The sequence below is a fragment of the Cupressus sempervirens genome, chromosome 5 (genome assembly GCF_028749045.1).
Source record: "Cupressus sempervirens isolate cs-2001-9-10 chromosome 5, ASM2874904v1, whole genome shotgun sequence".
Taxonomy (NCBI): domain Eukaryota; kingdom Viridiplantae; phylum Streptophyta; class Pinopsida; order Cupressales; family Cupressaceae; genus Cupressus; species Cupressus sempervirens.
Window position 1 is genome coordinate 379,999,057 of NC_143122.1, and position 18,042 is coordinate 380,017,098.

An 18,042-nucleotide genomic window follows, 5' to 3' on the forward strand; every position below is an offset into this window, starting at 1 on the left:
TCCTAGACAAATTATCAAAGGCATGATGACATAATATTATATATGTATAGACATATATTTAAACATTATATTGTGCAAAGATTATGGAGAACAATATATATATATATATATCTTGATGTTCCAACATGAGCGTTGCCACGCTTAGCGGCATATTCTTTTTAAAATTTAAATTCAAATATTCTTGTAACTATAAGTTGAGCACTTTTCTTGTAACCCCAGTAGGGAGACTATATTTCCATCCCCGCGGTAGGGAGAACTCTCTCTCCCTCATGTGTTCTTTCTCTCTGTTCACAGGATTCTCTTAAGCTCTTCTTGTTCTCTTTTTACTTCAAAGCACATCACAGAAATTCAATACCAAGCCACTCGTGTGGAGCTGTAGATTTCATAGTGTTGTTCCGCACCAACACCTGGTCTTATATCTTCTATATTTAGGTTATGTATTTTCCCTCATGTCATTCACATTGTGAGTAATACATTTTCGATTGGTCACGCATTTTCCATCATGTTATTTGCATTGTGAGTAATGCATTTTTCGATTCAAGAAAGCTTCATTTTCTTTTCAAACGCAATGTTAGCATTGAGCATTGAACACGATTAGGATTTGAGAGGCTACGACCTGCTCCCTATTTCACACTCTTATTTTGATCGGTTGTTTACATAAGCATCGACTACTATAAATTTGGGAAAGGAATGCCCAGCCGATGAAATTATATAATACTCTATGATTTGCCTTGCAATAACCTCTTTTTTTTGCTACTTGATAAGTACCAGTTGTGTATGATTTCGACATAGTTCCACAAACAATCTTCTAATTTAATGGAATCTCATGACTATCAGCAGTCTCCTAGGAAGCACCCAAGGCCGAATAGAGCCAAGTATAAATGAGTGAAGAGAGGAATCCTACAAGAGAAAGGAAAATAAAGCTATTATTCAGTGTCTTAAATATATGATCAATTTAAGAAAGAGAATTGCATAAGTCCAAGTCAGCTCATGTTTGTCGAAGATGTAATCGGTTGTCAAGTCGAGCGGTGGTGATTGGGTTGTCTAATACCCACCTAAATCCTTGGCCAATGTAGTATAGAGGCATGATTGCAATAAATGATGACTAGAGGTCGAGAGTGCTAGCTAACAGAGGAAAGGTTGACGAAGGTATCCCTTAGCCTCGTCTACTGCTTAGCCAACACTCTAACACCGATATGCTTAGGATGGCAGGACTATGGTGCCCCAGTCTATCTCGGGGTAGGGAGCGCCTTTCTTGTAATAGATTGTGTAGAGATATGTTAAGGTCCGCAATTGGGAGGTTAAGCCTATGTCAATGCTTGTCCTCTTTGTCAGATGTTGAGGCTTGTAGAACACACCGCTAGTTAATTCAGTTAGCTCAGTATGTATCCTAAATCTTTTACTTGTATGTTCCTTTATATTACTTGAAATGTATAGTCGTAGATGTGGTTGAAATGATTTGTATCTTTTAAATTGAAACCGTAGAAATCAGTTAAGAAAGTGAATTTAGTTATCTTTCATATGAAAAGGATATAATCGTTGTTTAATTTTAGATTATAGTTATGATGTATTGTTTCTCAACTGCTTTATGTTATTCCGTTTTGATATTCGATTATAATCCTAGAATGTGTACTTATTTCCAACTTAGTAAAAATGGTATGTTACATTGATACTCATGGCGGCACTAGTATCCTCCGTGTCTCTACCCTCGGCTTCTCTCTCTCTCTCTCTCTCTCTCTCTCTCTCTCTCTCTCCCTCCTTCAAGCCTCCTTGCCAACTTACATGGAGTTAAGGGCGAACTCCTTGTTTCTTCAATGAAACCCTCACCATTCCGTTCATCAACGTGACCAAACTCCTCTCCATGTCCACTATCTATGGCCTTGCCTTCGGCCTCTTCTAGTTGTCCTTCGGCTATCCTCCAGAATCTTTGCTTTCTCTTGGCTTGTTGTAGTAGTATGACCCTTCTAGTGGCCTCCTATTCTTCTATTTTGTTTTTTCGTATTTCTATTCTTATTCAATTAGGTTGGCATAAATATTTCACTTATTCATCCACACGAAATTAACAACACATAATAAAATTTTAAATAACACTTTTATTTATATAATATTTTGTCTACAATTAAAGTCTTTGTAGGACATAATCATGACTCTATGTTCTCTTTATTCATTTCCCCTTTGGATTCTCTTCATGTCTCCCCTACGGCGGGCTTCATCTTCCTCTTCCCGACAACGTTCCTCTTACTCTCAGTAGAAGTTTTCGAGGACTTGTTGATGTTGGTTCTCTCAATTAGTTTCTTCACTTTGGTTCTGGAGTGCCAAAGATATTTGGGCAAGCAATCGTGGGAGACGACACATCAATCGGTTGACAACGGGATTTACTCCAAGTGCGCTCCAGATAACACCTTCTGGGATCCCTTTCCATGCGGCTTATCTGCGCACATGTGTCTTGATGGATGCTTGCAGAATGGAAATACAGGCCAGAGTTAATTCATATTCTCCTTCAAACAAGTCAAGATTCTCGTCCTCCTGACTGCTTTCACCATAGTCTACCGGTTGCCCCATCAAATTCCCTTTGCCATTCATGCTTTCTTGGAATCTTGAAGGCAACGACGCGAAATGTTTACTGGTTACAGTAAACTGGGTTTAGTACAACTACGAAAATAGGAATGCAATACAAAAGTAAATACCAATGCAAGGTTTCAGGAAACCACAACTTATATTCCATTAATGCTTTTCTCTAGTACATCACATGACCATACAAGACAATATGAGATTCAATGCCTTTCTCGTAAATGAGAAAACACACATATACTACCTGAAGGGTTGCAATTCAACCGTCGTGTCATAGTGCCCTTCCATAACTAACAACTTCCTAACACATATTTAACTATCCTCGAGAGATAATACAACTTTACGGACAACATTGTGTAATATCAAATGCAAATTAAATAATTGGTATGATTTTGCTTATTCAAATGGAAAGCTCTGCAAGTGGATGGGCTGGTATAGTAGGAATTGCATCTTTGGTGTCCTCTCTCACTAGCATGTTGGGCAATTTTACATTATAGTGGAGATTCACTTTTCTCTTGTTTCACGTTTTCTGTTATTTTTTAAAATTTGATGAAATTTTAGTTTGTTTTGCAGTACTGTATATAGATTTGCATTTCAACTTTTCAGCTCATATAACATAGTTTCTTAATATTACAATATGGACTGATATGGACGGATTTTTTTTTGGAAAGATAATAGTTGTTGGGTTAAAATTTGTAGATATCATGTTGTTGACTTCATTTATGTTTAATAATTGAAGTGCTTGGAGTGGAGTCACAAAATTATGGAGAGTGCCGGAAGTAAAAAAGGTTGGAGCTTTAAAGGGGCACACTGAACGGGTAACAGATGTCGCCTTTTCTCCCACAAACAATCATTTAGCAACATCCTCAGCTGATCGTACTGCAATACTTTGGAATTCTGAAGGAGGTATTCTGAAAACATATGAAGGCCATTTAGACCGTCTTGCTCGTGTGGCCTTCCATCCATCCGGGTTGTATTTGGGCACCACTAGCTTTGACAAGACATGGAGATTGTGGGACATTAACACAGGAATTGAATTGCTTCTGCAAGAAGGGCATAGCCGTAGTGTTTATGGGATTGCTTTTCAGTGTGATGGTTCATTAGTAGCAACTTGTGGGTTGGATGCATTGGCACGTGTATGGGACCTTCGTACAGGAAGAAGCATCCTTGCTTTGGAAGGCCATGTGAAACCAGTGAGTTGCCACAGTTTCTTCCCTGCAATTTTCTTACACTAAATCTGTTCTGCTTATGTTACTATTTCTTAATTTGCCCATGTTCTTTGTATAGTGCAATCTTGATGATGTTCATGATTGGAAAATGGTTGTACACATTGCATGAACAAGAAATGCCAGATTTCTTACACTGTAATTGATTTTTCATGTTGTAATGATGCCATTTAGCTAACCAGTAACTATGTTTTTCTTGACTTCGTTTTCCATTTGCTATTCACTTGTAGGTCCTTGGCATAGATTTCTCACCAAATGGGTATCACTTAGCAACAGGTGGTGAAGATCACACCTGTCGCATTTGGGACATGAGGAAGAGACGATCAATTTATGTCATACCAGCACATTCTCACCTCATATCACAAGTCAAGTTTGAACCTCAGGAGGGGTATTTTCTGGTAACTGCTTCATATGATAATACTGCTAAGGTATGCCTGCATTTTTGCAGAATATTTCTGCCCCAATATAATATCTGATTAAAACATTTACTGTTTTTGTAAGGATTATTTTGTGAATGAAATTGATATAAAGAAAGAAAGAGTTTATTGTAAACAGATAAAGATGTCAACTGAAAAAAGGAAGGAATACAGAAAGTAGGGGTTTGGCAGAGCATTAGTCTTGATTTTTCCTTTGTTTTTCTGATGCCAAAATTGTTATTAAATTATTACCATGAAAACAATGTCTACAATGTTATAAAAATGAAGTTTTAAATGACCAAAACGTTTTATCAGTTGACACAAACAGTTGACATTTAGAATGTTCATAAAGTTCTGCTGCTATGAGCTAAAATAATGGTTCCGTTAGTGTGCAAAACTAATGTTTGACTTAGCCAGCCTGATAGTGATATGCCAAATAGAATCAATTATGAAGTCATATTGTTGCTCAAAAATAGAAATCATAGCCAATATTCTTGAGGAACAATGATTAGTGGGATCTGGCAGAGCAGCAGTCTTGATACTTCAAACTTTCATTGACAATGCTAAAAATAGTCTAAACTGGTTATTAAACTATTGATGTGCAAGCAATGCCGATTGCAAGATAAATGTGGTGGTTTGGCTGTATGACTACATCATTTAAGCATCTAAGAAAATATGGATTCTTAATGTGATATATGTAATCTTCATGCAGTGCAGACTGAAGTATCAGCTGTGCTAGTGTACAGAAGTGATTCTGGATAGCTTGGATATGTTTAATGCACAGTAATTTTAATGGTTGAGATTGTGAAGTTATTATTCTGCCAAAATTTACTCAGGTCTTTCAGTTTCAGTGAATATCATCACATTTAAACACTTGGGTGTATGGTCTTGCACTAGAATGGAATCCTTTGTAGCTTACAAATGCAAAGTCAAATTTGGTGCTTGACCCGATTTGCCTTGAATGAGTATATTGAGAAAGTACGCCTGACTTAGAATTTATATAGCATAAGACAAATAACATGCATCCTGGAGTGAAGAAACCAACAAGAATTATTTCATGTGAAAAAGTATATAGCTAGGAAATTGCATGGCCATGAGTTATTGCCATTGGTATGCTGGGTTGCATGGGTACGCTTACCCACATTCCTAGGACATGTACCCATGTAACCAAGTACCGGGTACTCGGTGGAGAGCATCATAGATAAGAACCTTTATTAAGATATCGAAAACTGATTATGGCTCAAAACTCCCCCAACGTGAAATTTACTGTTTTTGAGCTATGGTGAGAATTTCATGTCCACACGTGCTCATATGCAAACTTACTAGAATAGAAGGCCCTATTATTTTTAGCCTCTTCAAAAATTGAAAGTTCTAAACTGTTCTCCAGGACATTGAAGGAAATAAGCTTTTGCAAAACCAAGTAGCAGTCAAAATTAAACCTTTTTTTTGGGTGATGCAAGGTTCCTCTTACACCTTGAATGCTCTTGCATCACCTATTTTGAGCATGAATCCTTTAAGTCTTTATTCATGGACATGCCCCTTGATCTGACGTCAAATATTTTATAGAACGTTCATAGATTTCCACAACTAACTTCTTGAAAGTAAATGAGTTACTTCATAAGAATGACCAAGTCTTCTTAGAAGGGCTCAATAAATGTAAAATGTATCTTGCGACTGCAGTGTACGAATGGTTATTGTATCATAAATTAGATATTTTCCTCGGCTACCTGTATAGTCTCTCAAATGAGAGCCTTTAGTTGAAGGTCTGCAAAATATTTTTGGTGCTGTGCAAGCACTTGGAACTTAGTTTGAAGGCTGAACAAGGTGGATAAGAGGCTAAAAGGTTAAGAGAGATTGGTCATGAACTGCACAACCAAATTATCATTGGACTTCCTACATAGCTCTATACTCTTTTAGACAGCTACACGTCCTCCATTGAATTTTTATTTTGATTTAATTAGGTCCAACCTCTATCCAAATGTGGTCTTTGTTGGGTCTTAAAAGTGCTGCTCTACTTCCTAGAATCAAGCTTCACTCACAAGGTTAGGGTTGTCATGCAATCGAAATTGGTTGTTCAATAGAGTATGGAGGGTTAATGGCCAACTCTATGAGATTGTGATTTCCTATGCTTTGAGCTTAGTTCAGCAGGGTATTCCTACATGTATACCTCAACAACAATTGAGACCACATGAAGTGATCAGTTACAAACTAATGATAGCCAAACCTTACTTGTTGACATAGCTCAAAGATTCTCACTAGACTATGAACAACTAGCTGCCTTGATAACCCCTATATAGTTAACACTAGCATACTATCGTAACCCACACAAGATGAATGCATCCGAGGCTTGCCAAAGCTACATCCTTGGTTCTAATCACTAGGTAATGAAAGAACACGAACTACTACTTGTACACTATTGATCTGTATTTGATTCGAGAATCGGAATTTGTTAAAGATCTCAGATTGCTGCCTATCTATTGGAAAATAGAGTCACATTCCATCAACTAGAAAAGAAAATAGAGACAAGAAGGAAAGCAAGACTTGAAGGTCTTATATTTTCACATACCCAAGATCGTGAAATTAGAATGACAAAACTTACTTATCTATGTAAAACGGAGTTGCATATATTCATGTACAATATAAAAGAAATTACTACAAAGCTTGCAATTTTTTCAGAAAGCTGTCACATTACATTCCTGCCAACAAACGTGGCAAGGAGAAGTCCTAACTACCATTCCAAAAGATATGCATATTGCAAATATAGACACTGGCCATAACTCACATACTTTTATGAAATCTTCTTGCATCCATAGATCTGCAATCTAGAAATGAGTGGAACTTGGAATCATTGGTTACATTGCAACTCCCTTTGGCATCCCAAGAACCGCATTGTGACCAGTTGCTTGACAATGAGTCAAAAATCCCATCTTAATGGCTGCAAGGGGTAACCCTTAAATGCGACACTGCTCATTGTTCAAACTTCAAAATGAATTGATTGCTGCTTGAAATGAATGCTGTAGATCAATGGATCACATCTGCAATAGCATTTGGTAAGTGGATGGCTGTCCCCACAAATGGAAGTAGGTCGAGAGGAGAAATGCGCACAACCATCAAGCCCCAAGAGAAAACAAGTTGACATTATCATGCCACGAAAAAATGAATAAGAAACTCACCCAACGTTTTATCCCAAGCTATCGGTTCAGATGTGGGTATGAGAACTCGGTACGTAGATACATGAAATATCTTTTTGTGGGGTTGGATGCGTTTGGCTACATGTGTGTGCGTATATATTATATAAATTTATAAATATACAGAAGAGTTCAAGAAATATATAGAATTAAATCATTTAATAGTATGACACTTTGTCATTGATCAATGCCAAATGCCAAAGATAAATATTAAATGCCATTTGATGGTTCAAAATTATTCAAATAAGCCATATCATATATGTCTATGTTCACAATTCCAATGAAAATCATTGCAATTTTACAATGTAGTCCACGATTCATCAATTTTCATTTTCAGCTGCTGCAAGTTCAAGATTATTGAACTGAAAGCTGCTGCAAATTTAAGATCATCGGAACTCACAGCTGCTGCAAGTTCAAGATTGTTTGAACTCAAAGCAGCTCCACTCGCCTAAATGCACCATGTGTAGGGATGTTGTCATCATCATAACTGTAGCGAGCCTAGTAAGATCCTTAATGGATGCATTTAAGTTGGCTCAATCAGGGGCTACATCCCAAAGCTTCACTGACCATCCTTGTAGTGAGGATCTTTGATTTAGGGTGTTAGGGAAAAACAACACATAAAAATCTGTTTTTAAGTGATTTTTTCCTGGGGCCTAGATGCACCTGGATACTCTCCAAAAGTGTTCTAGGTGCTTATCCACACTGGTGGATGCACTTGATGTGCATCTGAGTGCATCCATAGATTGTGGATGCATATCAGGATAACATCCTTACTGCATCTGGTTGCATATCCGCATCTGAGCACATCTGCATCGAATGTGGGGCTGCAAGTATGAATCCGGTAACGTAGGCCATATTGAGTCTCAAAATCTTCCCAAAAGCACATGCCACATGCTAACAGGTTATTAGGAAGAAATGGTATTAAAGTTCACAGATCCCCAACAAGAGGAATTGTTAGGGGTCCTATAACAACCAATTTTTCTGGGTCTTAATTAACAACTAACATATTTAAAGAACTACAGTTATTACTTCAATTTCATAGGAAGACAATTATATCAGTTTTGTTCATGTGAAAGAGATTGACGGTTAAAATCAGTTAAACAAAATTTCTTAACTAAGAACTTAACATACCATCAAGGAATTTACTATAGAAATTTAAATCCACATACTAGGGAATTGAATCAAGAAATAATTGGAGGAATGTTTCTGCAATCACCCAGATTAGTCCACAAATACCACTATAACAAAATCATATAACGACAGCCATTTAATACCGCTATATCAAAATCAAATGACGATCACTATTAAATACCACTATATAAAATTAGGGCATCACAAACCACTATATCAATTAGGGCATTGATTACCATTGGATCATTTAGGGCTTCAAATACCACTGTATCACTTAGGGCTTCAATTACCACTAGATCATTTAGAGCATGAGATACCACTGTATCAATTAGAGCTTTAGATACCATTGAATCAATTAGGGTTTCAGATACCACTGTACCATTTAGGGCTCTAGATATCATTGTATCATTCCTTTCCTTTCGATTGCTTTACTGTGGCAACAACTCAAGATTAAAAGCTATGCTCTTATTTGATATTCATATAAATGAAAAACAATCTATAAATCTATCTCTCACATCTAGGTGTAAAATAACTATAACGATGAAATAACTCAATTAATCTTACCTTCATGCATATACATCTTAAAAGTAAAATACTTGTTTCCGGTAACCAATTGAATGTATAACTTATCTTTGTCTATTGTACGTCTGACAACTTGGGGAGAGGTGAAACATTGTTAAGGGCTTAACCACCCAACTTCGGACCTTAACTTTATCCCCACACAATCTTTAACGAGAAAGACCCTCCCTACTTGGAATAGACAGGGATCATCTTGTCATCCACTGAGCATCCTGGTATCTGACCACGCCTCTCGACTTAATAGCAAGAGATTACAATAACAGGATCATACATGAGTTATTAAATGTTTCCCTTTAAAAAAAAATGATAAACATTGTTATGTCATAACTGATACTGTTTCATGTTATTGCAAATTCTTTTCTCTCACCTCTCCACCCTTTTCTTTGACCACACAACCGAGTGAGTCTCAGGTGTTCAGAATCTCGGAGCAGACAACTCTGTCAATTATTCAAGAAGATTACATACATCCAACATTTCACAATCTGTGATTACATGATTATGCTCTTTTAAGATTTCAGAATTGATTGTTTAAATTTGATATCCATTGGCATAATGATTATGGATCCATAGTAAGTTTTTCTTGGCTTCCACTTGCCATGACAAGCAAAATTAAAAGAGGATCAAATCTATAATATCAAATAAGATATCAAACTTAAGCGATAAACCTACAAACATATTGCGAACATTTGAAAAGGTTGGGTCAACATATACCATGTCATGTAAGAGCTCTTTAATATTCAAACGTTACCCAACAAGTATCTTTGGCTTGTACTACATTTGTTGAAGTTCGTGATTCTTCCTATATATGGCGGCTTGGCACAATGATTGAATTCATAAAATCAGTCTTTCTTTACCTTGCATAGATTCCATTTTTTTTTGAAATACTGAGTGAAGACAATATTATAGCTAAACATTCTATCTGGGGATCAAGCATTTACCAAAATGAATACCTGAACCAAGGAAAGCTACCGTCATAACAATGCTACAGTTAGAATAAAATATATGATCTGCATGAGAGTTTTGGTTTCCATAATAAGAAAGAGATGTTGCAGACGTATCTATGCAAATGCTTCAAAAAGCCGAGTTCATAAGGCCGAGTTACTGTTGAAACATGGTTGCTTAGACTGGGAGAGAAAATGAGACTTCGACTCACTGGATTGCACGAAACCAGGTGTTGGAGATGACAAAAAGATTAAGGAAATGCAGTAAAGATTGAAAAGTTCACGCTATGCTATATTGGAAAAATAATACATATCCACGGCAAAGCAGACGAGTTAATAAAAAGGTGTCAGACTTCAATCACGGCTTCAGCTACAAAGAAGAACCGTGCCTTCTTGGCTTCTGCCAGTTGAAAGATTATTTCCGTGCCCAATAAAGGAAGTCGGGTATGCATGAAGATATATCTCCGGTGAATAAAAGAAGTCGGAAAATAATATATATCCTTGTCTCCCTCTCAACTCATATTATAAAAAGGTTTAAAGAAAACTCTTGGCTCCCTTTTTTTTTTTTTTTTTAAAGATTATAAGCCATTCGAATTCCTAAGTGTTTAATTTGATTAAAACAAAAAGAGGGAAAAATAAATACAAGGTTGGAAGATAAAGTTGAAAAGATTATAATTTGAATATTATAATTCAAATGTTGTTATATTTGAATATTATTATAATCTTATATTTATATATGTGCATATACACATCACTTTATTAAATTATTAAAATGTGATAGTGCCAAATCATTTTTATATTTATATGCATGTATATAAATATTTATTAAAATACTGCGATGAAAGATCAAAAATCCTTTGAGGTATGTTTTATATTTTAACTCAATTATTTTATGTTTCTCAATTTTTTTATTTAAATAGCTCATGCAGGTCCCACTGATGTATTCTCGTTTCAAGTCACTAGAGTCTCAACCCATCTCCTCAGTGATGGTGATGCTCGTGTGCCTAATTCTTTTCTGACAATGCTTCCACCCTTTCGATGTATTTCCTGCAAGGAAATTCTTCATAATTAAATTATATTATCATGATAAATTATTTAATCATAAATAATCATAGCGGTTAACCATCTTCTCAATTCCATGAATTCGTGATAAATGATCAACTAACTTGTTATCTTCATTTGAAATTATAACGACTAACCATCTTACCACTTCGCAAAATTATAACAACTTAAACTGCCAATTGACTTCATGTGAACCTCAACGGCTATATTTTAAATTAGGTCAAAATTGGGATGTAACAGGTCCAGTCATGGGCTTGATGCCTGCCTTGGCCATGTGCTCATTTATCACTCATGTGTTGCTCTCCTTTATCTTCATTGATGCTTTCTTCTCCATTAGGAACCAACACCACTTTCACCTCTTGAGTTTTGCTGAGGCTGAGTATATTGCAGCTAGTCAAGCCAAATATGAAGCCATTTGGCTTCATATGTTATTGGTTGGTTTCTTTAAAACCTATGGTGATACTACACAAGTAATTAATGAATGCAATCTATTTGTTATGAACAGTTTATCTGTCTGGGTGTGGATGTTCTTATATTAAACTCACGAAGAATACAATGTTTGATGACAAGTCAAAACATATTGAGATCATGTTCAAAGAGTAGTTGAGCTGGAGTTCATGTTTACTGAGGAGCAGGTTGTAGATTTACTTATGAAGTCCTTGTGAAGAGGCACACATGTCTATTTCAGAGACAAGTTGGGTGTAATGTCCCCTTTTTAGCATTCATAGCATGATGTTGTCGTTAGCCTATTTCCCTACGGTCCCGTAGGCTAACTAGGACATTAAAAGGACTTAGAGGCCATTTGGTCTAGATAGTTTCAGTTGCAGGTCTTTCTGAGGGGTTTTGAGGCAACTTTGGGCATACTAACTATTTATAGTAAGTCATCTTGGACATGGTCGGACATCCAGTGGCAGCGGTATGTCGATGGTAATTGTTTAAAATCGACAAGAAGACTTGTTTATCATTGATAAGATTTGTTATGCATTGATAAAGCTATTTTATAAAGTTAAATTTAAATATTTAACTTTATTAATGCATAGACTATAGTTTGTGGAAAATATTTAAATTAAAAGAGTCCCCTTTATTTTATAACACATTGGAGACATAAGTTACATAAAGGGAGTTATGTTTTATCCCACATTAAGAAAACGAAGGATTGAGCTCTTTTGAGAACACTATAAAAGAAATGGAAGAGCTTCTTTTTAGTATGCTTGGATGAAGATTAATGTTATGTTGTTAAATATTTGATTATCGGGCTTGGAGGATGGAATCCCTCTTTGCTAGCATTCTCTTCACTGTTGAAAGACACAATCAGGAGGAATTAACGGTGTTTCCGAACACTGGATTTCATTTAGTGTTTTGCTACGTGTGGATGAATAGTGTTTTGCTACAGTGCGCGTGAATAGTGGTTGCTACAGTGCGCATGAATAGTGAATTTGCTACAGTGCGTGAACAGTATTTGCAACAAGTTTATTGTTAATTCTTGCTGATTTGGGGGTTTGGAAGGCTGCCAACTACATCTGCAAAAATACTACAGCAACTAATTCCAGGTTCCTTATGTCAAATTTTTATACTTTTGCATTGTAGTTGTTGAATACGAGACTGATATTTGTCACAGCATGTCAAACAATTGTATGAGCACATTTACATGGCAAAAATCAATATTTAATTAGCAAATAAGAAGTTTTAGATTTTCCTATATATTGTAGCATGTGTGCCAAGTGTTTGACAAAAATGCTATGTTGAGTTATTAAGTAAATTAATTGATATCATAAAGTAGCTTGCAAGTTTCTTTATTTGGGAAAAAATAGGGGAGGATACTACAGTGGTATCAGAGCTATAAGTCTTGCCATCCTGTGGGGGTCTTATAGGGAATGTGGAACAGCCGGATAGAGGGGAAAGTGTTTGACGAAATGTCAAAACACTAAAATCAGAGCATTTATGTTTGAGCATGTGATAGGGGCTTTATAATTTCCGCAATACCAGAGCAAGACAAAATAGGATTTTAGACCTGCAGAGCGAATAGTCTAGATCATCCGTGCAGGTGGACATAGAATCCAATCATACGGAAACAAAGGAGGTATTCTTTGATCAAGACAACAATATGGGTGACCGAGATGACAGGAATACAGGATTAGGCAAAGGCGGGAATGCCGGTCCAGATCAGGGAGAGGAAAGATTCTTACAGTTATTAGACACCTTGGCACAAGGACGGCGATTAGCAGAGCAAAGAGCACATGAACAGAGTCAGAGATTGGAGCTTATGATGTAGATGATGTCCCGTCAAATGGGGTTGAATGCTAATGTGGGTGGAGGAAATAATCAGAATGGTAATAATCAGGATGGGACACATAATGGAGGCAAACAAGTTGGGAACAATTTCGGTCATGCACCCCAACAAACTAGGATAGTGAGTTCGAGGCCCACGATTCCCACATTTCCTCCTAGAGCTCTAGAGTAGCCCGCACCAGAGCCCCAGATCACTAATATACAGGACCAGTTGAGGAGAGATTGGGAAGCCAGAGGTCCAGATTTTACTGCTGCAATTACCTTTAAGGAGTATATGGATGTGCAGATGAAGCATATGCCACGTGGACATGACAGGAACCAGAGCTATGAGCTACGGAAGAAAGTAGGGAAACTTCAGTTACCATATTATGATGGCTCGGGGAAGTCTACAGCAAGAGCTTGGGTTCTCTTTCAATTGAACCCTATGCCTGAGGAAGAAGCTATTAAGTATGCAACAATTCACCTGGATGGGTTAGCACACGAGTGGTGGCATCATGGTACGGTCACTATGGGTCATGCACACATTACCTCATATGTGGAGTTTACAAAGAGACTGATTGAACATTTTGACAAGAAGGATCCAAAACTCCATTTCAAGGAGTTAGCTCAGCTTAAATAGTGGGGATCATTGGAAACATACATTTTAGAGTTCCAGAAACTTGCAGTGTTAGTAACAGATGTATCTGAACGAAGGATATTGGTTCTATTTATGGATGGGTTAGCTGATCCGTTGAGAGGGTGGATTCAAGCTCTCAACCCTCCCACTTTGCAGGAAGCCATTAAGAAAGCTCGTGACATGGATTCCTCTTCAACTTCTAAAAATAAATTTCAGGCAAAGAGTTTCCCTTCGAGGAAAGATAAGGACATGAAACCTTTCCATAGAGAGGCTCAACCACCTAAGGAGGAAAGTAAGAGGTTGGACAATGAGACACTTAATGATCTTAGGAAGAAGAAGCTTTGTTTTCATTGCAGGGAGCCTTGGGATTTGTCACATAAGTGTCCATTGAAAGCAAAAGCTAAGCAGATGGAGTACTTTTCAGCCGAAGAGTCAGTGGATGGAGATTCAGAGCAGTCATCAAAATTAGATGGAGATGATGATAATTCTTCACATGAGGAAGCACGCAGTGATAGCACGATAGCTCAGCTGTCCAATATACAGGAGGCCGTCACTTTCAGAGTTAGGGGAACTTTGGATGGACAGAGATTTGTGGCACTCATTGATACAGGGGCAACACATAACTTCATTAATGAGAAGTTTGTGTCATGCAGAGGGCTACATACAGAGGAGCATAGGGGATTTAAGGTGATGGTTGCCGATGGCTTCATAATCGACTGTACCAAGAAGATCTCCAACTTGCAGCTTCGTTTGGGAGATTATGACATGACAGGAGATTTCTTTGTGGTCAACATTGGTGATCAGGATATGGTGCTTGGGATGAATTGGATGAAGTCTTTGGAAGAGTTCACATTTAACCTCCAGAAAATGGAAATGAGGTTTGAGGCAAATGGTAAGAAGATAGTGCTCAGAGGTTTGTTAGATGGGAGACTTCGAGTGGTGTCACTCAAGTGGATGCAGAGTTCCTTTCGACATGATCAGGTACAGTGGGCAACAGAGTTCAGAGCAATGCCTGAGATGACAGAGTAGCATGAACAAAAGTATCCACTTGATGTACAGGAACTAATAACCAAACATACTAAGGTGTTTGGTGAGATGCCTCCAGGGAGACCCTCGGATAGGGGAATCGAGCATGTTATTGAGTTAGAGGAAGGGGCTAAGCCAGTCATCATCACACCCTACCGCCATCCAAAGAGATATAAGGATGAAATAGAAAAGGCAATCAAGGAGTTAATTGACATGGGGCACATACGGCCAAGCAAGAGTCCTTTTGCTTCTTCAGTGGTATTGGTGAAGAAGAAGGATGGTACAATGAGGATGTGCATTGATTATAGGGAGCTAAACAAGAAGACAATCAAGAACCGATACCCTATCTCGCGCATCGATGAGCTTATTGATGAATTGCACGGTGCATGCTACTTCTCTAAGATTGATTTGAGATCCGGCTACCACCAGATACGGGTTAGAGAGGTGGATGTGGAGAAGACAGCTTTTAGATGCCACTACGGACATTTTGAGTTCTTAGTCATGCCCTTTGGGTTGACTAATGCCCCCGCCACTTTCCAGTCCTATATGAATAGAGTATTCAGAGATCAGTTGAGGAAGTTTGTGTTGATTTTTTTTTATGATATACTGATATACAGCCGTACTTGGGAGGAACATTTTAAGCATATTGATGCAATGCTCAGCATTCTAGAGAGGGAGCCATTATATGCCGAGATGAGTAAATGCGAGTTCGGGATGACAAAGTTGCTCTATCTAGGGCATATTATTAGTGCAAGAAGTGTTCGGGTTGACCCAGACAAGATCAGCGCCATTCTGGATTGGCCACCGTCGAGGAACACTTCACAACTCAAGGGATTTCTTGGGCTTTGCGGGTTTTACCGCAGATTTGTGAAGGGATTTTCACAGATAGTAGCACCACTTATAGATTTGACACGGAGAGACAGTTTCAAGTGGTCAGAGAGGGCTCAGGATTGTTTTGACAGGTTCAAGGAGCTGATGAGTACATGTCCTGTTTTAGCCATTCCAGATTTCACCAGGCCTTTTGAGCTGCAGTGTGATGTCTCAGGAGAGGGTGTAGGAGCTGTCCTCATGCAGGACAAACATCCCATCGCATATGAGAGCAGGAAATTACGAGGTGTTGAGAGAACTTACAGCATCTATGACAAAGAAATGGTAGCAATCATGCACGTGCTAGCTAAGTTCAGGCAATACTTAGTAGGGAGCCGATTCACGCTAAAAACAGATCAGAGGTTGTAGGCGCTGTCCTCATGCAAGACAAACATCCCATCGCATACGAGAGCAGGAAATTACGAGGTGTTGAGAGAACTTACAGCATCTATGACAAAGAAATGCTAGCAATCATGCACGCGCTAGCTAAGTTCAGGCAATACTTAGCAGGGAGCCGATTCACGGTAAAAACAGATCATAACAGCTTGAAACATTTCCTTGGACAGAAGGATCTTAATGACAAGCAACAAAAATGGGTGAGTAAGTTACAGGCCTATGATTTTGACATAGTCTATGTCAAAGGGAAGAAAAAAATTGTCGCAGATGCTTTATCCAGAAGGACCCATTTGCTTGCTATTGGGATAGTCATGGATGATTGGAGAGAGTTGATCTTGGCAGAGTATGCCAAGGATAGTTGGGCATCTAGTGTTATTGAAGGAGCTATTCAGGATAGTCGATACACTGTTGTAAATGATTTGATCATTTACAAGGGAAGGATTTGTTTGGTACCTGGGTCTGCCATGAAGCAAAAGATCTTGAGAGCATTTCATGATTCACCATTAGCAGGACATCCAGGATTTTTTAAGACCTATTGGCAGGTGAGAGAGCCCTTCACTTGGAAGGGGCTTAAGTCAGAAGTGCTACAGTTCATTAGGGAGTGCCCAGTGTGTCAGCAGAACAAACAAGAACATTCCTTTCCAGGCGGTTTACTACAGCCCCTACCTATACCAGAGAAGAAGTGGGATAGCATTTCCATGGATTTCATCACAGGCCTTCCAAAGGCATAGGGTCGAGATTGTATTTTTGTTGTGGTAGACAGATTGACAAAATTTGCACATTTCTTTGCGATTTCGTCCACATATTTAGCAATACAGACAGTAGAGCTATTCTTTCGAGAGGTATTTAGATTACATGGGATGCCACATAGCATAGTCAGCGACAGGGATAGTAGGCTTATGAGCCACTTTTGGCAGGAGTTGTTCAAGTTGTGTGGAATAGAGCTAACTCCGAGTACCAGTTACCACCGCCAAACTGATGGGCAGACAGAGATAGTGAATAAATGGGTTGAGGGGTACCTTCGAAACTACATTGCAGGAGACCAGAAGGCTTGGGTGAAGTGGCTACATCTAGGGGAGTACTGCTATAATACCTCTTTTCATATGTCTATTCAAATGTCCCCTTTCATGGCACCGTACGGGTATGATGCTCTTAATTTTCTGGATTTGTTATTTGGGGACAGTAGGGTGCCTAAGGCCAAGGATATTTTGCAGGAGTGTCAGGACATTATGCGATCCTTGAAGGAAAATTTGCAAAAAGGCACAAAATTAGCGGAAGCAATATGCTGATCAGCACAGGGTTGAGAGGTCTTTCGAGGTAGGAGACATGGTGTATCTCATGTTACAGCTGTATGGACAGTCCTCTCTCACGAAGATTGGAGCAGAGAAATTGAAACCACGCTACTATGGACCATTCAAAGTAATCAGGAGAGTGGGCGAAGTAGCTTATGAGTTGGAGTTGCTTGCAGACAGTAAAGTGCATAATGTGTTCCATGTGTCACACCTTAAGAAGGCATTGGGCCACAATGTGGTGCCTTCAGTAGTATTGCCACAGCTTGATGATGAAGGAAAGCTTATCTTGGTTCCCAAGGCTATACTTGACTCCAAAGAGAGGGTGCTTCGCAAGCGGATCATCAAGGAGTACTTGGTCAAGTGGAGGAATCTACCAGTGGAGGATGCTACTTGGGAAAATGAGCAGATATTATAGCATCCAAAGTTGAAATTGCTTGAGGAC

General features: G+C 38.3%; 1 protein-coding gene across 2 annotated transcripts in view; it reads left to right on the forward strand.

The window, feature by feature from the left end:
• The window catches only part of LIS (WD-40 repeat family protein / small nuclear ribonucleoprotein Prp4p-like protein), a 78,911-nt gene that overhangs the window by 43,230 nt on the left and 17,639 nt on the right, over positions 1-18,042 (forward strand). For both annotated transcript variants that reach the window (XM_089830637.1, XM_089830638.1), the window contains 2 exons: positions 3,311-3,764; positions 4,028-4,225. In XM_089830637.1, coding sequence (XP_089686763.1) covers positions 3,311-3,764; positions 4,028-4,225 — 652 coding nt within the window. The remainder of the gene's footprint in view (positions 1-3,310; positions 3,765-4,027; positions 4,226-18,042) is intronic.